The 18,218-nt window shown below is 38.3% G+C and overlaps 1 protein-coding gene across 1 annotated transcript in view; it reads right to left on the bottom strand.

Moving 5' to 3' along the window:
* Nucleotides 1-18,218, bottom strand: part of LOC579182 (AF4/FMR2 family member 3) — a 57,749-nt gene that overhangs the window by 23,600 nt on the left and 15,931 nt on the right. Inside the window, exons 3-6 of the mRNA XM_030980567.1 lie at nt 5,448-5,586; nt 3,745-4,926; nt 3,122-3,231; nt 2,021-2,497 (exon numbers count right to left, since the gene is read on the bottom strand). Coding sequence (XP_030836427.1) covers nt 2,021-2,497; nt 3,122-3,231; nt 3,745-4,926; nt 5,448-5,573 — 1,895 coding nt within the window. The 5' untranslated portion in view covers nt 5,574-5,586. The remainder of the gene's footprint in view (nt 1-2,020; nt 2,498-3,121; nt 3,232-3,744; nt 4,927-5,447; nt 5,587-18,218) is intronic.

The raw sequence follows: 18,218 nt of genomic DNA, 5'->3' as shown, positions 1-18,218 counted from the left end.
CTCTCTCTCTCTCTTTCTCTCTCTCTCTCTCTCTCTCTCTATCTCTCCCTCCCTCCCCCCCCTCTCTCTCTCTCTCTCTCTCTCTCTCTCTCTCTCTCTCTCCCTTCTGCATCGAATCTCATGAAGTCTTGAAACAAACATGATAGATGGCATGCACTTGAACAGGATGCAGCCCATAAAACTTGCCTCCATACTCCTACAGGGAAAACTATTCCATTACAACACTATCCTTTTCCCCATTTTCAAAGACAAAAACATCTTTTCATGAAGCGCACTACTAATGTTACTACCCTATGGATTCAGGTTACAAACATACAAGCTGGGTACATTTTCTTCACCAATTTCAAATGTTGAAATCTCTTTTCTCTTCTCCAGATATTAAATCCCATTAAAAATAGTGATAATGCAACCACCGTACAAATCTCAAGTTACCGATAGATCGATGATTCTGATGGGCCATCGGAGACACGGCGAATCCCCGGTGGGTGTAATCCAGAAAAAACCCTGAGCCATCGTGGCTACTACCAATTATGTGTATCTTTCTTTTCTCATTTTGCGCAGGGTCGGTCTGTAACCCGATACTATCGAGTGCTCTGCCTGAGAGCTTGGGGGGAAAGTCGTAAGGAGAGTACATCTTGCATCCCAACCTTTTTGTATGGATTTAAGCACTTCTCATGTTGTTTTCAGATGAAAGGATTGTAGGTGTCCATTGTCTTTCCTTTATCTTTCCAAATGGCTTCTTCTACTACAATTTCTTCTTTCAGCCATTGTTTTCCTTATTATTTAAATGAAATTATTTCTCTTAGACTTTCATTGAGTAGTCTAACTTCCTCTTTACTTCCCTTCTCTTCTCTTTAGTCTTTCTAAGTCTTCCCTTTGCCATTATATCATCCACTTCATTCTTTGCTGAATTTATTCCTCCCGTTTAAGCTTACCCAATACCCCCTTCTTCATGTGTCTTTTTCTCTTTTATAGTTGCTGCTTTACCTCTCCTCTAATCTCATCTTGTCTCTAGTTTCTTCATCCCTTCCTTTACTCCCTCTCCTCCATCCCCCTTCTATCTCTCCATCCATCCAACCTTCAAAATTTTAGCATTTATACACAAAAACCTGTAAAACTGAAGCGTCAAATTAAACAAGAGCATGCATTTAAAAAGGTAAAACCAGTAAAATAACATCCACAGTTTCATGCAAGTTGGAAAATAAAGGAATCACAAAGACATTTGAAAGACGTGTGTCATTGGCAGAAATGTTTTCTTCAAAACTATAACATATGGGAAATATTCTCGATCACAAATTTACACAAGGGTCAAAGATATAATATGATATGCCATCAAGAAAGAAAACACATTAAATATCAAAACCTGTAAACCATACAGATCTAAATATTCATCACTATCTATCCATTTGGGAGTGTTCTCATAGCCCCTATATTTAGTGCACTGCTAATTAGATGATGACTGCTTATGTGTTAATATACAATTTGAGGACGTGAAGCACTGAACTACGTGTCTACTACGGCAGTGAGAAGGGCTTTTGATGACATGGGAGTATATTTGTCAGTGAGCTGAATCATGACTTGATTCAATCTTCACTCATGAGTTTCCATGTACCACTCAACAACCAGCTGTCAGACATATCAATACAGCCTTGCTGAAGGGCACAGCGGTCATTGATCTTTTCTCCTTTGGGCTTAAGGTGCGAGGGAGCGAGAACTCTGTACTTTGTGAGGTGCTTTGCATGCCTGATGAGGATACTTTGCTAAACTGACCATTTCACACTGCCATGATCTTCCAGAAGCACTAGATCAGACCCAATACAAACATCACACCATCAACCTCAAACTGTATTTATTGCTGTGCTTGTGAACAGACTCTAGGCTGGCGATGAGTTAATGAAGCAAAGAACACTCAATCTCAACAAAAGCAAGGTAATCGAGAAAGGGCTCAACAACAACAACAACAACGAGAGAACGAAAGGGAACAGACAAGCGAGCTAATCGCATCGACGAACTCACTCACCTTTCGTCCAACTCTAGTCTGTGCCTGGATTGCGCCTCCTCACCATAACCTTGGTAGCTCTCTGCAGGAGGGAACACCCTCCAGTCCTCCCCTTCCACACCCCTATGGGGGTGAGAAGCGGTGGAATGGTGGGCGTGGGGAGGGAGAGAGTGAGAATGAGAGTGGGAGAGGCCGCCGTTGCGGTGTGAGGAGGCGGCTGGGTCGGCCTCGCCCCCTCCGAGGGCCACATTGTGCGGCATTTCCACTGACCTATCAGCATGGCGCTCGGGGCTGGTCCAGTCGTGGAGGCGCTGGCTGGCAAAGTCTCGGCTGCGGCTGCTGTCCCGCTTGGAGCGGCTGGATGGATGGTGGGGGTCGCAATCGTTCTTGGTTCTCCTGCTACTGTGTGAGGATTGTTGACTGGTCATACTTGACACACTCCCTCTCCTGTCTGAAGACTGCCGCCTGTCTAGTGAACTCTCACTCGATACAAACGGCCTACAAATGTGCAAACAAACGCAAACATACTTGTAAATACAAGTCATGTAATATGACGGAAAGTGTCACTATCCCACAGTTTACTTCTTGTTGATGGTCATACTAAGTTCATACACTAGAGATATGAGGCACATCTTGAATGATATCATCTGTTGAGGGCCAGAAGCAAACAATGTTTGACTCTACTCTCCTCCAGACTACTATCTTTATCATAACATGGGCAAAGGGTATGACTGAATCAACATTCTATTGCATTTTGACTTTTCAAACAACCTCCTATCAAAACCCCTTTATCTTCTATTCCTTCACTAAGGGGGAAATTACAACTTCTTTGTTGTAATGGGTGATCTGCAAATTGACCCTCTGCTCCCCCACTTCTATCCCATACCCCAGGTTGTACAAAACTAGCTTCTGCAACAATTGCTCCACATTAATGTCCAACACTAACCAAACTCCTAACTTCAACCCTGGACATAACAGCATACCAAACCCTAATTTTAACCCTAAACCTAACCTAAATACCCAAACACTACCGTATCCCTAGCCCTGATCTTGGTAAAAAATTAATGCCTGAAGCAATTGTCCCTGGAGCATCCATTCCCTATCTTCTGAAACTGGACTTACTCTAGGGCCTCGGTGGGCTCGTCCCTCACACCCCTCAGAGCTTCTTCTCTCATCCTCCTCGGTGACTTGTTCTCTATTCTTGATCTTTTGTTCTCCGGCCTCCCAGATTTCTGAAACAAAAATACAAGATATTTATTACAAGGGATACAGAGCTTCATCATGCAAAAACAAGATATCTTTGGTTTATACCAGGAAATTAAACAATTGTGTCGGCAGAAGGATGAAAATACAACTTTTCGTATTTTGTTTCCTACAAACTCTTTTGATTCATCGTTTTACTATTAACAATTTGGACGATGTATGGACAGAAAAGTATTGTGATGATGTTTTCAAAGAGCAGCTCAAACTTAATTTTTTTTTATTTTTATCGAGGTATACATCAAATGTCCACACATTCATCTGTCCCTTCTGCCCGACATACAACAAAATAAATGCTGATGGTTTTCTAGAAACAAATCAACAAGGTCATAACAAAATTCTGGACCCTTTTTTTAGGAAGTATTCTATTTGTCTTTCATTTCATGAACATCAAAACCTTTAAAAATAATAAAGTTTCTATCAAACTGATATTCTAACAGTAGTCAGGTTAACACATTTGAAATAGCCAAGCTGGCACAACCAACCTCCTTTTCAAGTTCAGTTTGTTTCCTTTTGACAGGCTTTACGATTGCGGAGGGTTTTTCAGGCGGGTCGTTGGAGTCTTTCCGCTTCTGAGTTGAAGTTCCAGGAACGTTTTGTTCAAACTTGATCACACTAGACTTTGGCAAGTGATCAAAGAGCTCCCGCTTTAACCTGACAAACACCGACGGTTTGCCATCCTTGTCAAACTTGATTTCCGGATGGCGGTCAAGAGGACGCGACTGCTCATCAATGAAGTCTGCCCTTATCGGGGAAACAATAGGGTCCATGTGAGCAAAGTCATCAAAAGGTGGTCTCCGATGTTCATAGGTATCCAGGGGCTCTGGTTTCACAATATATTTATTATCGCCCTTTTTTACACCTGGCATGCGCTTGCCGCTGTCTGGTTCAACCTTGGTTTGCCTGACAGGGTAACTGGTGTCCAAGTTACTGGAGCTACTGCTCCCGCTACTACTCGTGCTAGTGTTGATGGCCGCCTTGGACGACGGCCGCAATGGAGTCCTTTCATCCTCGGAATCAGAGTCCGAAACAAATTGATTTGACTTGATAATTGGCTTGATATTTTTCTTCTTCTCGCTTGTCTTGGCCCTCTGTCCAGGTTTCTTCTCCTGGGATTTGCTGCTGGACTTTGCTCCAGCCCCAGGTCCAGGGGACTTTTTGTTCTGACCACTACTAGCACTTTTACTGGACTGTTTACTACTCTTAGCCTTGGTGCTCTCTTTAGAATTTGATTCAGGTTTAACTCTGGGTGAACTGCTAGTGTCTTTCGCACTGCTCGCTTTGGAGCTACTTGAGTTGTCTGTCCGTGACTGAGGGCGCTTTACAGTCGGTTTACTACTGCCCAACGGCTTCGTCGATGATTTGCTACCTCCTTTTGATTTGACAGAGCTTGGAGATGCTTTGGATTCGTGCGAGCTTTCTGAGAGTTGATGGAAATCTGTGAAGGTGGGAGGCTGGCTGTTGTTATATTTACTGAAGTTATCGTTGTCGTCCCCGCTTTCTGCGCTCTGTTCTGGGTGCTTGGACCCTTCGTTTGGATCTAGCCTGGAATTGGAGAGTGGGTTCTCTACGCTGGGTGGTCCACGGATTGGAGGAGTACTTGGTGCCATCTGGGGCATCTCTTTCTGCACCTTCCGGATCTGGTTCATCAAGCTGTATGACTTCTTCTGAAACATAAAGAGATACAGTTCATGGCGTTAAATCTGAGTAATGCATATATTGCTTTCGGTTACAAATGTACCACTTTGAGGCAGCTATCAATACAACAAATATTTATAAGCATATTCATTTCTTAAAATCTTAAACCAACTGTATCGATAGGTCAACGTCGACTGTGACTGGTGATCCATTTGCCACTATCGTTCAGGATCAACAACATTGAATATTTCCCAAACTACTATGCATCTCTGTAAAAACACATCGGTATGGTATTGCACCTTCTCTTATGAAATATATAATGGTTTTATCTGAATAGATCCTGTCAACTTAAAACTCTAGACCATAGACCAGATCAAAAGCTCCCTCAGGTACTAGTGATAACCCAAGGTTAACCCAACATTGCAGCAAATCAGGTATGTATCATGCATTCTGACTACTAAAATACAATAACAGCTTAATGCATACAGTGTTAGTTTGTCACTGGGGTCATCGCGTGATACAACTACACAAAAGGAGAAGGAAGCACTACCTTAGGAGGAGGAGGAGATGGAGGTGGAGTCTCATCAATATCACTCTCTTCGCTCTCACTCTCGCTCTCCGACGTGTTCTCCGCGTCCGACTCGCTGCCGGAGCTCTCGATGTCTGACCGCTTCATCTCAGATGATGGTCTGTAAGAGGGCGATACAAAAAAGAAAGACAAAATTAATTAGCTTTGTTAAATATTCCAAGAAAAGGTTGAATAGAAAGAGGAATGAAGTGAATTTCCATTTTGGGATGGAATCAAGGAACACTTTACCAATGTTATACGGGACCCAGAGTATTGTGGGAGGGTTTATGAACCATCTTCACAGTGATGAATAAGATGAGCCTCAAACGCACTCTAGGTTCCTCTAGCAAGTTTCAAGGAAGATGAAAGACACAGAGTCTTGTCTCCCCTGGAACATGCACTTTACAACATGACCCTGCTTGTAACATATCTTCATCATTACATGAACAAGAACAAGTTTCAAGGAGGAATGCAAGACATATAGCCTTGTCTCCACTGGTAATTGCAATAAATGACATGACCCTATTTAAGTATCTTCATCACTAGTAGTTCTCATACATGTAGGCCTACAAGTTTCAAAGGGTGCAAAATGCAAAGTCTTGTCTTCGACGGAACATATTCGTGCTTGAATGGAACATTACAACAGGTTCTCACATACATGAACATGCAATTAAACATTGAGGTCTGGGGTTTTCGTCACTCTAAAATTGTATTACACATAAATGATATATCATATATCACAAGGTGTTTATAAATCACTCAAACTAAAGTGCACTGACCTCTCCAGAACATAACACAAATGTGATTGTACTACAGGAGTACAAAGTCCTACAACAAATGAACTGCAATGCGTGACTTATGATTATGATGTTCAAAAGCTACATGTATGATGTAGGACCTTAGGAATAACGTCAGTTTCTATATCACAAGTGGGCCTATTTGTAGAGAATATCGGAAGAATTGTTCATAAAAATTACTGTAGAATTCAGATCATTCTTCGTGGAAACAAGAAAACATGCTGATTTTACTTATTTATACCTGTTTGATACTTCACCTTGTGGCGACAGACTACATGTAAATTATGGTTCAAACCTTGTCAGCTATCAAGAGCCTTTTCCATCAGCACTAAAATTAGCAGTACATGTATTTTCAATTTTATTACATTTCAAAACGTGGGTGTCATTCCTAGAAAACACCTACAAAGTCACGTAAATAATCATAAAAGTCTTTTTAGATGAAATAAATTCAAGAGGCTGTTAAAAACTTGTTGTCAATATGAGCAAGAAAAAAAGGTTCTTGACATGTTTAAAACATTCACGCTCCTTTTATACAAGTTAAAACATTACAATACAGCCCACGTGGAAGATTAATGGGGGTGGAATATGCCTCGAGTGAAAATTGATGGTTACAAAAATCTAGAACAGGAACAGACAAAGGTAGCATAAAGGGGGCGATTGATGCACAAACGTTACAGTGAACTTGATACTACATGTTGCCTGTTTGGAGCCAAAAGGGCATTGCATTTTATATGTCAAAACAAAGATGATATTGAACCATTTTGCTGTAAAACTAGGTCGAGAAACAGCAATACAGAGACAATGGCGAGACAGACAGACATACCGTACATGTATACTGAGACAGAAGACACATACGCAAACAAACAAATATATGGAAAGACACACAGACAGACGGACAGAAAGAAAGACAGACAGCAAAATATAGACTGACAGATGGACAGACAAATCAGACAATGGACAAAAAGATTACTGTGATCCAACAAAATGACTCATCAATCTCTCAGAATTTCAAAGAGCTAACAAGTTTGGGAGCTTAAGACTTTGTAAATGTTGGTATTTCAATATAAATTATAAATCAATCACAATGCTATGAAACAGCAGATGGAATAGAATTGCGCACCTCTACAAATCGCTTTGATAGAATAATAAACGATACCCTGAGGAAAATCATCCCTTGTCGATAAGCCATATTACAATGACTGATCGGTGCTTACAAGTCCTCTTTTAAGGAATCACAACAATTGATCAAATCTGAATACAACACAATAAAGAACAGAGGAAAGTCATTGACCCCTGCAATAGAGCTGGGAAATGGCAGTCTTTCTCTGAGACAGAATTTCTTCTACTAACTTCTACGAACAGATGAACACATGAATTTGTATTACACAAACTCCTCACACTTTCCTCTTTCATAAGAAGTCGCACTAGTACAACTTATGGTTCAACAACCCCTAAATCATGGTTCTTACCCCGACAACAAGGTGAGACAACTACACAGCTTTAGATTCTTGAAGGATCCTCATTAAACTTATATCCATCTCTAAGAAGACACAAGGAACAACTCTCTCACTCTCTCCTGCAGGAGCTACTGGACTGCTACCGCAAACAAACAGCAAGATCTGGCTGTGGGCATTACGCAGTCTGCACTGAGATGCACAAATCCACAATTAGGAATAAAACCTCCCACATGCAGTATTAAGCCGTCTGACAGGGGAAAGTGAGTGGGATATCAGTTGATCTTTCTGATCAAGAGACGACCATGAATATTCATGGCGTGCTCTACTCAAGACACAGTCCAAACAAGAAGCTGGAATCATGGTGACGGGTGATTTTCTGATCTCGACAATGTTTTCTTTTATTGTTGGTAAAACAATGTTAATTGACATAACAAATCAAAATTGGGACAAGTCATTGGTTTTAATATGTATGAGCAAAGCACCAATAGTAAGTGTTCAGATCCATGCATTTAGGGGGTGCTATGACAACTTACATCATTTTTCCTTACATAAAAAACTACATCGTTTCAGAATATATGGCCCATGAAAGATGATGAAATTCTTCACCATTTATTTCAATTTTATTAATGAGGTTTGCCCATAGCAGAGTTTCTATGCCCCCCCCCCCCCCCCCCCATATACTTGAATTAATAATTGACCCAAACTCTAAAAATAGGTTTGGCTGATTCCTTTAGCAGATCTATGACAGCACTGCCTGCACCCCACCACTCTGCCTTCCTTTCATCATTCATGTCAATTTCCTCCCTCTTTTCCTGTTATCAGAAGTGGGCATTAGAATCTGCAGTAAACATTCTGCTGTGTGTAAACTGTAATTGAGAATGGTGAAAAAACAAGTGGGCGAGTATCGTTTTGAAGAAAGAAAAAAATATTACGATCAAAACCTTTGAATAACTATCTCTTTAAATAGAGGTCATCTGTCTACAGTGGCTAACTATATTCCCTCAAGAAAGAATTTGGTATTGCAGAACCTGTCTAGGAGGGCCACTTGTCTACCGTGGCCACTCCCCCTACTTTTGTTGGCCTTTATAGGCAGGTTTGACTGTACATGTACTTGCAAAGTGCATGTCCATGGGCCTACTACTTGGATAACAATTCTTTAAAAGGACAAAAGATTCATGAATGACAAACTGCAGGCCTATATCATCTGATGAGAACCAGTAGGGTATTATAACTCATATACTTTAAACGCAAGGCTAACAACCTTCTGGCTTCCAACAGATGATCAAATATCAAGAAATCGCACCTGGTTAACTAACGATTAATAGGAACATCAAACAGTGGAGATGCTACTTGTAAACTGACCATAATCTTCTCAAGTTCTGTCGAGAGCCAGAACGGCATTATTACTCTATTATGATTTGAATAAACACCCTTCTGGTTCTCAGCTGAAAGAGACATCCTTGGAGAGAAACAGGGTGAATGAACAGACGACTGTGACTCGGCTTTAATCTGAATGACGGGCAGAAATTCATCAAATCACACAACAGCCACTTCATAACCATCATGTGCAGACACTCCAAGCCGGTAAAAATAACCTGCAACTCATTGGCATTAGCTTATCGAGTAATAAAGTACAATTACAGATTCCAACTGACCTTATAGTCACAAGTTAGGTTCACACGACGACCACGATGGTCCATTAACTTAAAGTTCAGGTCTTAAACCTTGAGGTTATCCTGTACTTCGATTTTAAAATCATTCATACTGCTCTACCATTAAGATTGCTTATTATGGTTATTGAAGGTGGAAAAACTAGGGTCGGGGAGGGGGGGGGGGGTCACTAATCACTGAATTTTTTCCTCTACAGCTTTCAGAAAACAGACTAAAAAATTAATAAAAACTGCTTCACAGTCATATCAAAATGTTTAATAATACTTTTATCCTTTTATTCAGTTGGTTAAACTTCCTATGATTTCAACAAGCGAGAGGTAACGAAGTCTGCGTGTATTGACAAATGACAGAATCCCTCCCCCTCCGTTGTCATACCGATACCCCACCCTCACGTCACATCGTCAGACGTGCCATTTAGAGCTCAAATTTCCTGCTCTTTCCCCTCCCATTTTGTTCTGCAAAGTGTTACATATCCTGATAGAATTTGAAGTATGCAGGTCACACACAGACACAACGACCAGTGCTTTATCCAACCAGGCCAACTTGTCTCGCACCACGAAAAAAGGCCCTTTTCCTTCGGTACATTTGTTTGCACAGGGGCTTGTGATGAAAAGCGCAAAGGTTATATACATTATGTCCTTTTCTTCCCATTTTCACTGTATTTATCTGGTACTGTGAATGGGAGGCTTGTTACTGGGATTAGGTGCACAAGGTGTGGAAAATAAAGAGAAAGAAACAAAAAAATTAAAAAAAATTAAAAGAGAGAATGAGGAAAAGGGAGAGAGGGGGAGAGGAAAAGGGAGAGAGAGAAAGAGAGGGGGAGGGATAAACAAGAGCAATATATATATATATATATATATATTTCAAAAGAGGGAAACTCATTTAAAAGACAGAGAGAAGGAAAGAGAATAAAGTATAGAAAAGAAATGACATCAATTGAAAGCAATAATATTAATCAAACAAATGGCAGAAAAGTAGCAATAAGAGCATGAATTTGGAGGACAGTCAAAAGAAATTTGTTCACAAAAGCTCTAAAAGTGTAAGCCCCTGGTTCTAGATATCGTCTGTTTGGAGCCAGAAGGGCATTATCTCATGTAGTCTGCTACAAAGTGAGCGCCCTTCTGGCACCAAACACATGACTTTTCTAGAGGGATTAATTCTGTCCAACTCATACAGTTCAAGGATGACTGGTGAGCCATGCAGGCATTGTATCATTTTGAAATTGATTGATAGGTTATTTGACAATTATTTTGGTAGCTCTATTGTTTGGGGTGAATATCAAACTATTGTCCTTTCTTTAGCTCTAAACTTTTTATGAATATGCTAGAAAAACGGCTTCTGAAAGGAAAGGGGAAACTGGAGGTTGGAGAAAACAGAGAATATGGATGGTGCATGGGTGAAAATTAGCCTGTTTGTTTCTAAACATCTACATATTTCTTGCAGGTGCAAAATTCTAGTCAAAATGTTGAAGTGACTATTTCCTTATTTTCAATCAAAAACTTAAAAACATAGAAAAACTCAGTCCAAAAGAGAATGGGGAGCAAGGTCCTATGCTTCTCTTTATAGTCAACAGAATAAAACATAAAATGTTATTATCAACATTTTCCTAAGAGTGTGCAGACTCCAGTCAAGAAAAGGAAAGTTGATTAACATTAGCGGAAAAGGGACAACTTTTAGCATTAGAAGGAAGCTTCATCTTATTTCTCCAACATACCATATCCTCTGTTGAGAGTCAGAATGGTGTTAACTCTACATGTATATCAAACAACAATGTACATGTATGAGTTATTACTCTTAGCAGACAATATCTTGATTATGACATCATATATTTACATGTACAATTGAATAGTAAACATCCCTCACAGGAAAACGTGGGCACTCACTCCCCCATATTCTGCCCCCTTTTCCTTCAAAAGTCGGGTTGAAAGAAAGAAAGGTCAACATCTTCGAGGGCTCTTACCTGTCAGAGATAGATGTATAAGAACTACTTTAGGACACCCACATACATGTACATGATCCACTGGCTACCAAGAATATGCTCAACTGCCTTTGTGTCAATTTACATGCACTTTCAGCCATGCATTTCTCCTCTAAAAAGGCTGCATGAATGTATGAATACGCCAACAACTAAATGTCTAAATCTCTATACAACTTATTCCTCTTCATTTTGAATGGAAAATAATTCATTAATAAATTCGGTGGTTACTAAAATCAAAAGTAGAGTTATTTAGAAATCGATTTGTAGTCATCTTCACTAGTGCTGTAACATCACGGATATCTCCAATTCCGTTTAACCGCCTGTCAAAACCGGACGGTTTTCGGTTAAACGATTTATTTAAAAAAAAAAAAAAAAAAAAAAAAAAAAAAAAAAAAAAAAAAATCGTTTTTTTTTTTTTTTTTTTTTTTTTTTGGCCGTGTGAAAAAGCAGGAAGGTGATTTAACTGAAGGCGCCGATTTGTGCTTGTGAACTAGTCACAAATAATAGTAACAATGTCGTTTTAGAATAATATGTAAGATCATTAAAGTAAATTAAAAACAGTAGAGGACCTAGGATAGAACCTTGTGGTACACCATGTGTTTAACTTGGATGAATATATATTGAGATCTATTACAAAGATTACTTTCAAACCAAGATGACAGACAAATTGGAGTGTTGTTCTAGTTTCCAAGTGGTAAGTCATCACACCGATTACTGAGCTGGAAGACATTGCCAGGCATAGTGCCAGGTGGAGGGGCATAAATCGAAACTTTAAAAAAAAAAAATTAAAAAAAAAAAAAAAAAAAAAATTATTAAAAAAAAAAAAAAAAAAAAAAAAAAAACGGGAAAACGAAACCGTCCAATTGAAAACGGAATCCGCCATGGGCGGTCGGATACCGGACGGTTAAACGTTTGACTACAGCACTAATCTTCACAACAATTAACCATCAGAAACAGAGTACTGAAAAAACATAGCTATATTGAAATTCGCTCCCTAAACCGTTGAATGTTGAGAGGCACCATAAAAAATGTAACGTAATGCACAAAGTCTCCTTCACACACTTCAATTTCAGCAATAACTTATTCTGTTCCTTCCATGAATATTTTATTTCTGCTCTTGAATGTCATTATGTATTTCCTGTCAAAGCTCTGTTCAAACAATGAAGATCAAATGTCATTCTTATCTTTGATATCACATGTGTCCCAGCATGAGGGTCTCACTTGAAAAGCAAACAATTAATTAAACAGGCTATTCAAACAAATACATGGAATTATTCATCACAAACAATACAATTTATATAAGTGTATTATTGTGTAATGTGAAAATGAACTTCAGTCCTTACGGCCATAAATGGAAACAAATATTTTTCATCTATAAATATCGTATCTGATGATGAAATCCTCGAACTACATATTGATCTGATTAAAGTCATTGTTCAATCTCTTTCCAAGTATTCTGTTAGATAACATGACGTGTGATTGAGTGGGTTGGACTGAAGAAGACAACTTGTTTCCTAAAACAAAATGTGTCTCCTTCAAGAGACTGAAAATTATCATGGGTAGGCGGTATTTATTGATCTATTTCTTTCTATAGTCATCTTCAGACTCGTAAATAAATATAACTGAATTATCTTTTTTGGGAGTGTCAGACTAAGATAAAGATGTCTACCTTATAATTTCAGATTCTGCAGTTGTGTTGAACTAAAGTGTTTGCAATATTATAATTTTTTTAGATATGAATGTACATACATACATGTACCTGATTAGAAAAACAGTATAATAAAATGACAAGACAAAAGTATCCATGATTGTATAACTTGCAAAACTCCTGCAAGGTATACAAACTGGTACAAAAAGAAAGTTTGCAACAACATCATTTTAAAGTGTTTTTTTGAAGATTAAATATATTTGGGTAATTAAATGTGATTAAAAAAAAATAACTGGCAAAGAGTGCAAGATAGTATCTACATATATTATTTATATTTATCAATTTAAAGTTTGTACTTGTTTGGGTAAGGTGATGAAACAGAAACACAGTGTACCAGTCTTCCACTGGTACACTTCAGGCCATAAAAATAGAAGAAGTTTCTTCCATTTTCTTTGTGTATACCTGCTCATGCACTGTACTGCCAATACAGGATATAAAATAAATCCCATCAGTTCCATCACAAACTTGATCCCTCTTTTCACCCCATCCCCAACCCCTCAAAAGAAGAAAAGAATTCACTACGAATCAATACCTGCCATTGGAAATGTGACAATAGAAAAATAGAAGAGACAGATACCTCACAGTTACTAACACCCAGTGTGGTCGATCTAAGCACAATCAATGGAAACTAAACCGAGTATTGCAGGGCTACCAGTAAGCTTGTGCAACCATTATGCGTGAGATAGAAAAATCAATTCTTTTCCATTCCTTACCTGTATCTTTATCAACAATCAAATTCATACATGTTCATGTCCAAAAAGTAATCAGGACAAAGCAAGCTGTATGGTGTTTGGATGTACTTTCATATGGATTTTTAAATACAAATACTATTGTTATGGAAGGAATAAATATATTTTAATTGAAAGCTTCTGTAGGGGACAACTTTTAAGCACAACTCGTCGAATTTGATGGGGTCATACTTTACATGAATGTAATTGACCTATTTTATGTTAATATGGAAGTGTCTTTCTCAAGTTTATAAGGCAATTTGCCCTCAGCTACATGTACCTGTAGAAGCGTTAAGCCTCAATAACACATGTAATCAAACAGGATATGAGCCTACAGGCCTACACCCATGCATAAAAGTAGTCATGCAAATGTTTATACAATAAAAAAAAAACACTTAAAGGTGTAGAATGATAGACAAATCAAGGTGACAATCGTAGCAATGTCTCCTGAAGCGACTATAAACGGTTTCATGAAAAACCTAATCCTACCTACAGTATATCGGATTCAAAGCACTGGGAATTATGATTTGATAGATTAGCATTATCCAGTGCACTATTACTTGCATATTGGAAGTCACAACGACGTGTCATCCACAAAAAAGTATTGGCTTGGTAATCTTGTATAGCAACAACACCGAGCGAGGGAGGAGTGATGTCGTCACGGAGCTCTCGGAATACGTCAGAGCTCCGGCTCTGATTTGAGGTTTTACAGACGAAACAGAAGGTGACTATCCGTTGCGCTCATAAAGCCACTATTATATGAAGACTGATCAATAAGCCACTGTTCATATCAGAACTTGAACAGCACTAAGGCATTGTTCATATTAGAGATTAAACAGGTCTGTTTGAAATCTCTGTAAGTCTTACATGTATATGAAGGCATTGTTCATATTAGAAATTAAACAGGACTGTTTGAAATCTCTGTAAAGTCTTATGAAGGCGTTGTTCATATTAGAAATTAAACAAGACTGTTTGTAATCTCTGTTAAGTCTTACATGTATATAAAGGCGTTGTTCATATTAGAAATTAAACAAGACTATTTGAAATCTCTGTTAAGTCTCATATGAGGACATTGTTATTGTTCTCACTATCAAGTATTATGACTGATTGATTAACGAGGTAATATTCATGCAACACAGCACCAATAGCGTCATTACCAATGATTATTTATTTATTGCATCAATATAGCACGGCTCACATCAAAGGTTAACCAAGCAACCATTAAATTCACTACGAAAAGGCGATAATTGCAAAATATATTCATCCATAATTTAGGGTATGGACGTCAGAATATGGCATCAGGCAACTGACCAGAGTAATGAATGCGGGTAATGTAAACAGACCTCTTGATGTACAGTGGCTCGTGTTACCAACTGAAATTTCATTATCACTATTTATGGCACTCACACTAAGCATTCGATACATGCACACGTTCACCTACAACCTATGAAATCAAACGTATTAAGTAAATGTATGCATGTGTGCAACACGCCTATTATGAAATTGGTGACAGCACATTTTGCTTGGAGATACTACAATGATAGTCATCTATCAACAGAAACCACAACAATAAGAAATGTGATTGTTAAAGGAAAGCCCTTGCCCTTACAGGAAAAATCTTTGTCAGAAAACTTTGTTGCGTTTGCCTGAAAGTGTTTGCCTATATTGTAGCAAAGCATAGCCGTAGTTAACAAGAATACTTGGAAAAGAATCTGCAATCTTCCATTTCAGAGAGCACCTTCATCATTGATTCTACAGGTATTCCAGGAACCTCAAGCCTGAGGAGTATGTTGTTTTTGTTTGTTTGTTTGTTTACAGATTTCTAATGCTACAGTGATGTAGTACCCTATAAATTGTTTTATACAAAATGAAAAATTCAAACTGGGACACGTTTATGGCATTAGGCCAACAACCCCAAAAAAGCATTTTATTACTGCTTATTCAGCAATTTGTCTGTGCTTTATAGTGTGGGAACCTTCCCATGTGTGCAAATTCCAAAGTAAATGGTTGCCATACACTACTTCAATTACATTATTCATAATTATACTCCACCCAATATCATATATCACACAAAAGAATTAACAATTTCAAATGCATGATAATTTTTTTGCCGCATTTTTTTCTTCTTCTCTCTCTCTCCTGATTATACTTGAAATCAATTTTGTATCCTATTTCCTATCTCTTGTCAACATGATTTTGCTGCTGCTGAATCCCACTACCAGCGTAAAATTTGAGTCTGTGCTTGCTGATTAGGCATCCCTTCCCTCCAAAAAAAGAAGCTTTGTTTACAGTAGGTACTTTGCAAGCATGAACAGACAAAGCATCTTTATCACTGCCTTTAAAATACCAGCAAGTAAAAAAAAAAAAAAGTACATATTTACAATCATGAATATGAAGGGCTTCAGGTGTTGCAATGAAAGATACGACCTACAGTGCTACACATAAATGTACATGTATGTTATGAGAACTGAACAGGAATTATGCAATATTTTAGCATATTCCATGGACATGATTGTGCAAGCGCTAAAATGCAACACTTTTAGCATCTCAAAATTAGAATCTCTTACAAAATAATAAAACTATTATGTTGTGAAGGCAATCTAACATTCCTGCTCAATTCAATAAAACTGGTTGTATGAGAAACATGTACATCTCAACCTCCCATCACCATCGTTTGTAGAGGGTGATTTCCGGGGGGGGGGGGGGGGGGGGGGGGGGGGGGGGGGTTGCTGTAATATGTCAGGGTCAAAGTTTTGTCTTGTTGGGTCTGTCAGCCACCATCACTCTCAAACTGAACACAAACATAAAACCACTTGACACATTCCATCCCCAAAATTTAATAAAACACTTTCCTAGTCTACAAAAGCAACCTCTTTCAAAATGTACCTTTATTTTAAAAGAAATTCCTCACAAATCAGTTGTCTTCAAATGAAGTTCAACAACGTAAATGTCAGATAGATAGATCTTAAAATAAGATATACAGCTTTGAAAATCCTCATCCTAACCCTAAATCCATCCCATCCAGTCCTAACCCCATTGTAAAGAAATTCTTCCCAGACAAAATTGGGTTGCTTGATGGATGACGGTGACTACATATCATAGACTATCCCTGGAGAACTGAGGGAGAGTTCACATGTGCATTATAGATCGATGAACTGACGAGGTCACGACCCCTGAATAGGGTCAAGGTCAAAGGTTGTCTGGATATCTACTCCCAGGGGGATCCTTTAGCCAAATTGATGGGGGAGATAAAACTCAAGAATATTCTCTCTCCACAAGCTTCTTATTTGATATACATATATTTCATAAAGCAAAGATTTACAGTCAGAATGAGAGAATATTGCTACATTGAAAATGGTAGAATTCTATAAAATAATAGGTTTCAGCAAGGAGTTATTATGCTGGTATCTCCTTGGTCTGAGGTAAGTTACAAATGATGGTTGTCAGAAACAACATACGGCATGAAAATTAAATTTCTGAGGAAAACAATCAATCCTTCAATTAAATAATACCGTATGTATGGAGTGCTTTAAGAACTGGTGCAGTGTGACTGTGTTTGTTGGAGATTGAGGGTCACTACATGCAGCAGCTTTCTGTAATTTTGTAAATGTACAAGCTGCTTTTGAGGTAAGTTGAACAAAAAAGCAGCTCATTATCTCATACTCCATCTTGGCAACTACATGAACATATTATCTGTGTAGTCTATCCTACTGCATACACTCAGTCTCGCATACACAACCTTTTTTAAACTCTAATGTATGACAAATTTTCTTGCATGGATTCTTTTTGATCAAATGATAAAAATAAATGTATGAAGGCCTTTACGTCAAGGAAATAAATATGAATCTAGGGTCAGCTTTATACGACTCATAATTGAAATATGTGGCAAATGAAAACCGGTTAAGCTGCACGTCAATGAATAGTATGTATCACCTTACAGGCACACAATGGATGACTCAACTTTGTGGAATCCATCGCACTTTTGACAATGGTGAATAAGAGGGGGAAACTTTTTTTTATCAGAATTGGAGACCTATGAAAAGTACCAAGTGCTGGTGAAGCTCTTCAAAACCTTATGAATTATGACTTTTTTCCAAACTAATGTAAAATATCAACAAAACAACCCCTCTCCCTGATCAGAAAAATATGCCTTCTAGTCATGAAGCCAAATAATTAATCTTCAAGTGACAGGTGTGACTTTTGGACTTTGATCTAAAGTTTACAAAGGAAAAACAAAGTTTGAGCCTTAGAGAAGACCTGTCATAATGTATGATACTTTCAAAGTTGGGATCAGTTTCAAGAACAATAGAGAATGAGTTACTATTTTAAGAATACATGACACAAGGCTTCTTTGTTCAGTACTGAACATATCTGATTTCTATTGAAAGGAAGAGTTTTTTAGAATATGGGCATG

This window comes from Strongylocentrotus purpuratus, unplaced genomic scaffold (assembly GCF_000002235.5).
Source record: "Strongylocentrotus purpuratus isolate Spur 01 unplaced genomic scaffold, Spur_5.0 spur5_scaffold_11, whole genome shotgun sequence".
Classification (NCBI taxonomy): Eukaryota; Metazoa; Echinodermata; class Echinoidea; order Camarodonta; family Strongylocentrotidae; genus Strongylocentrotus; species Strongylocentrotus purpuratus.
The sequence above is the reverse complement of the archived record's forward strand: the minus strand, read 5'-3'. Positions and strand labels throughout refer to the sequence as shown.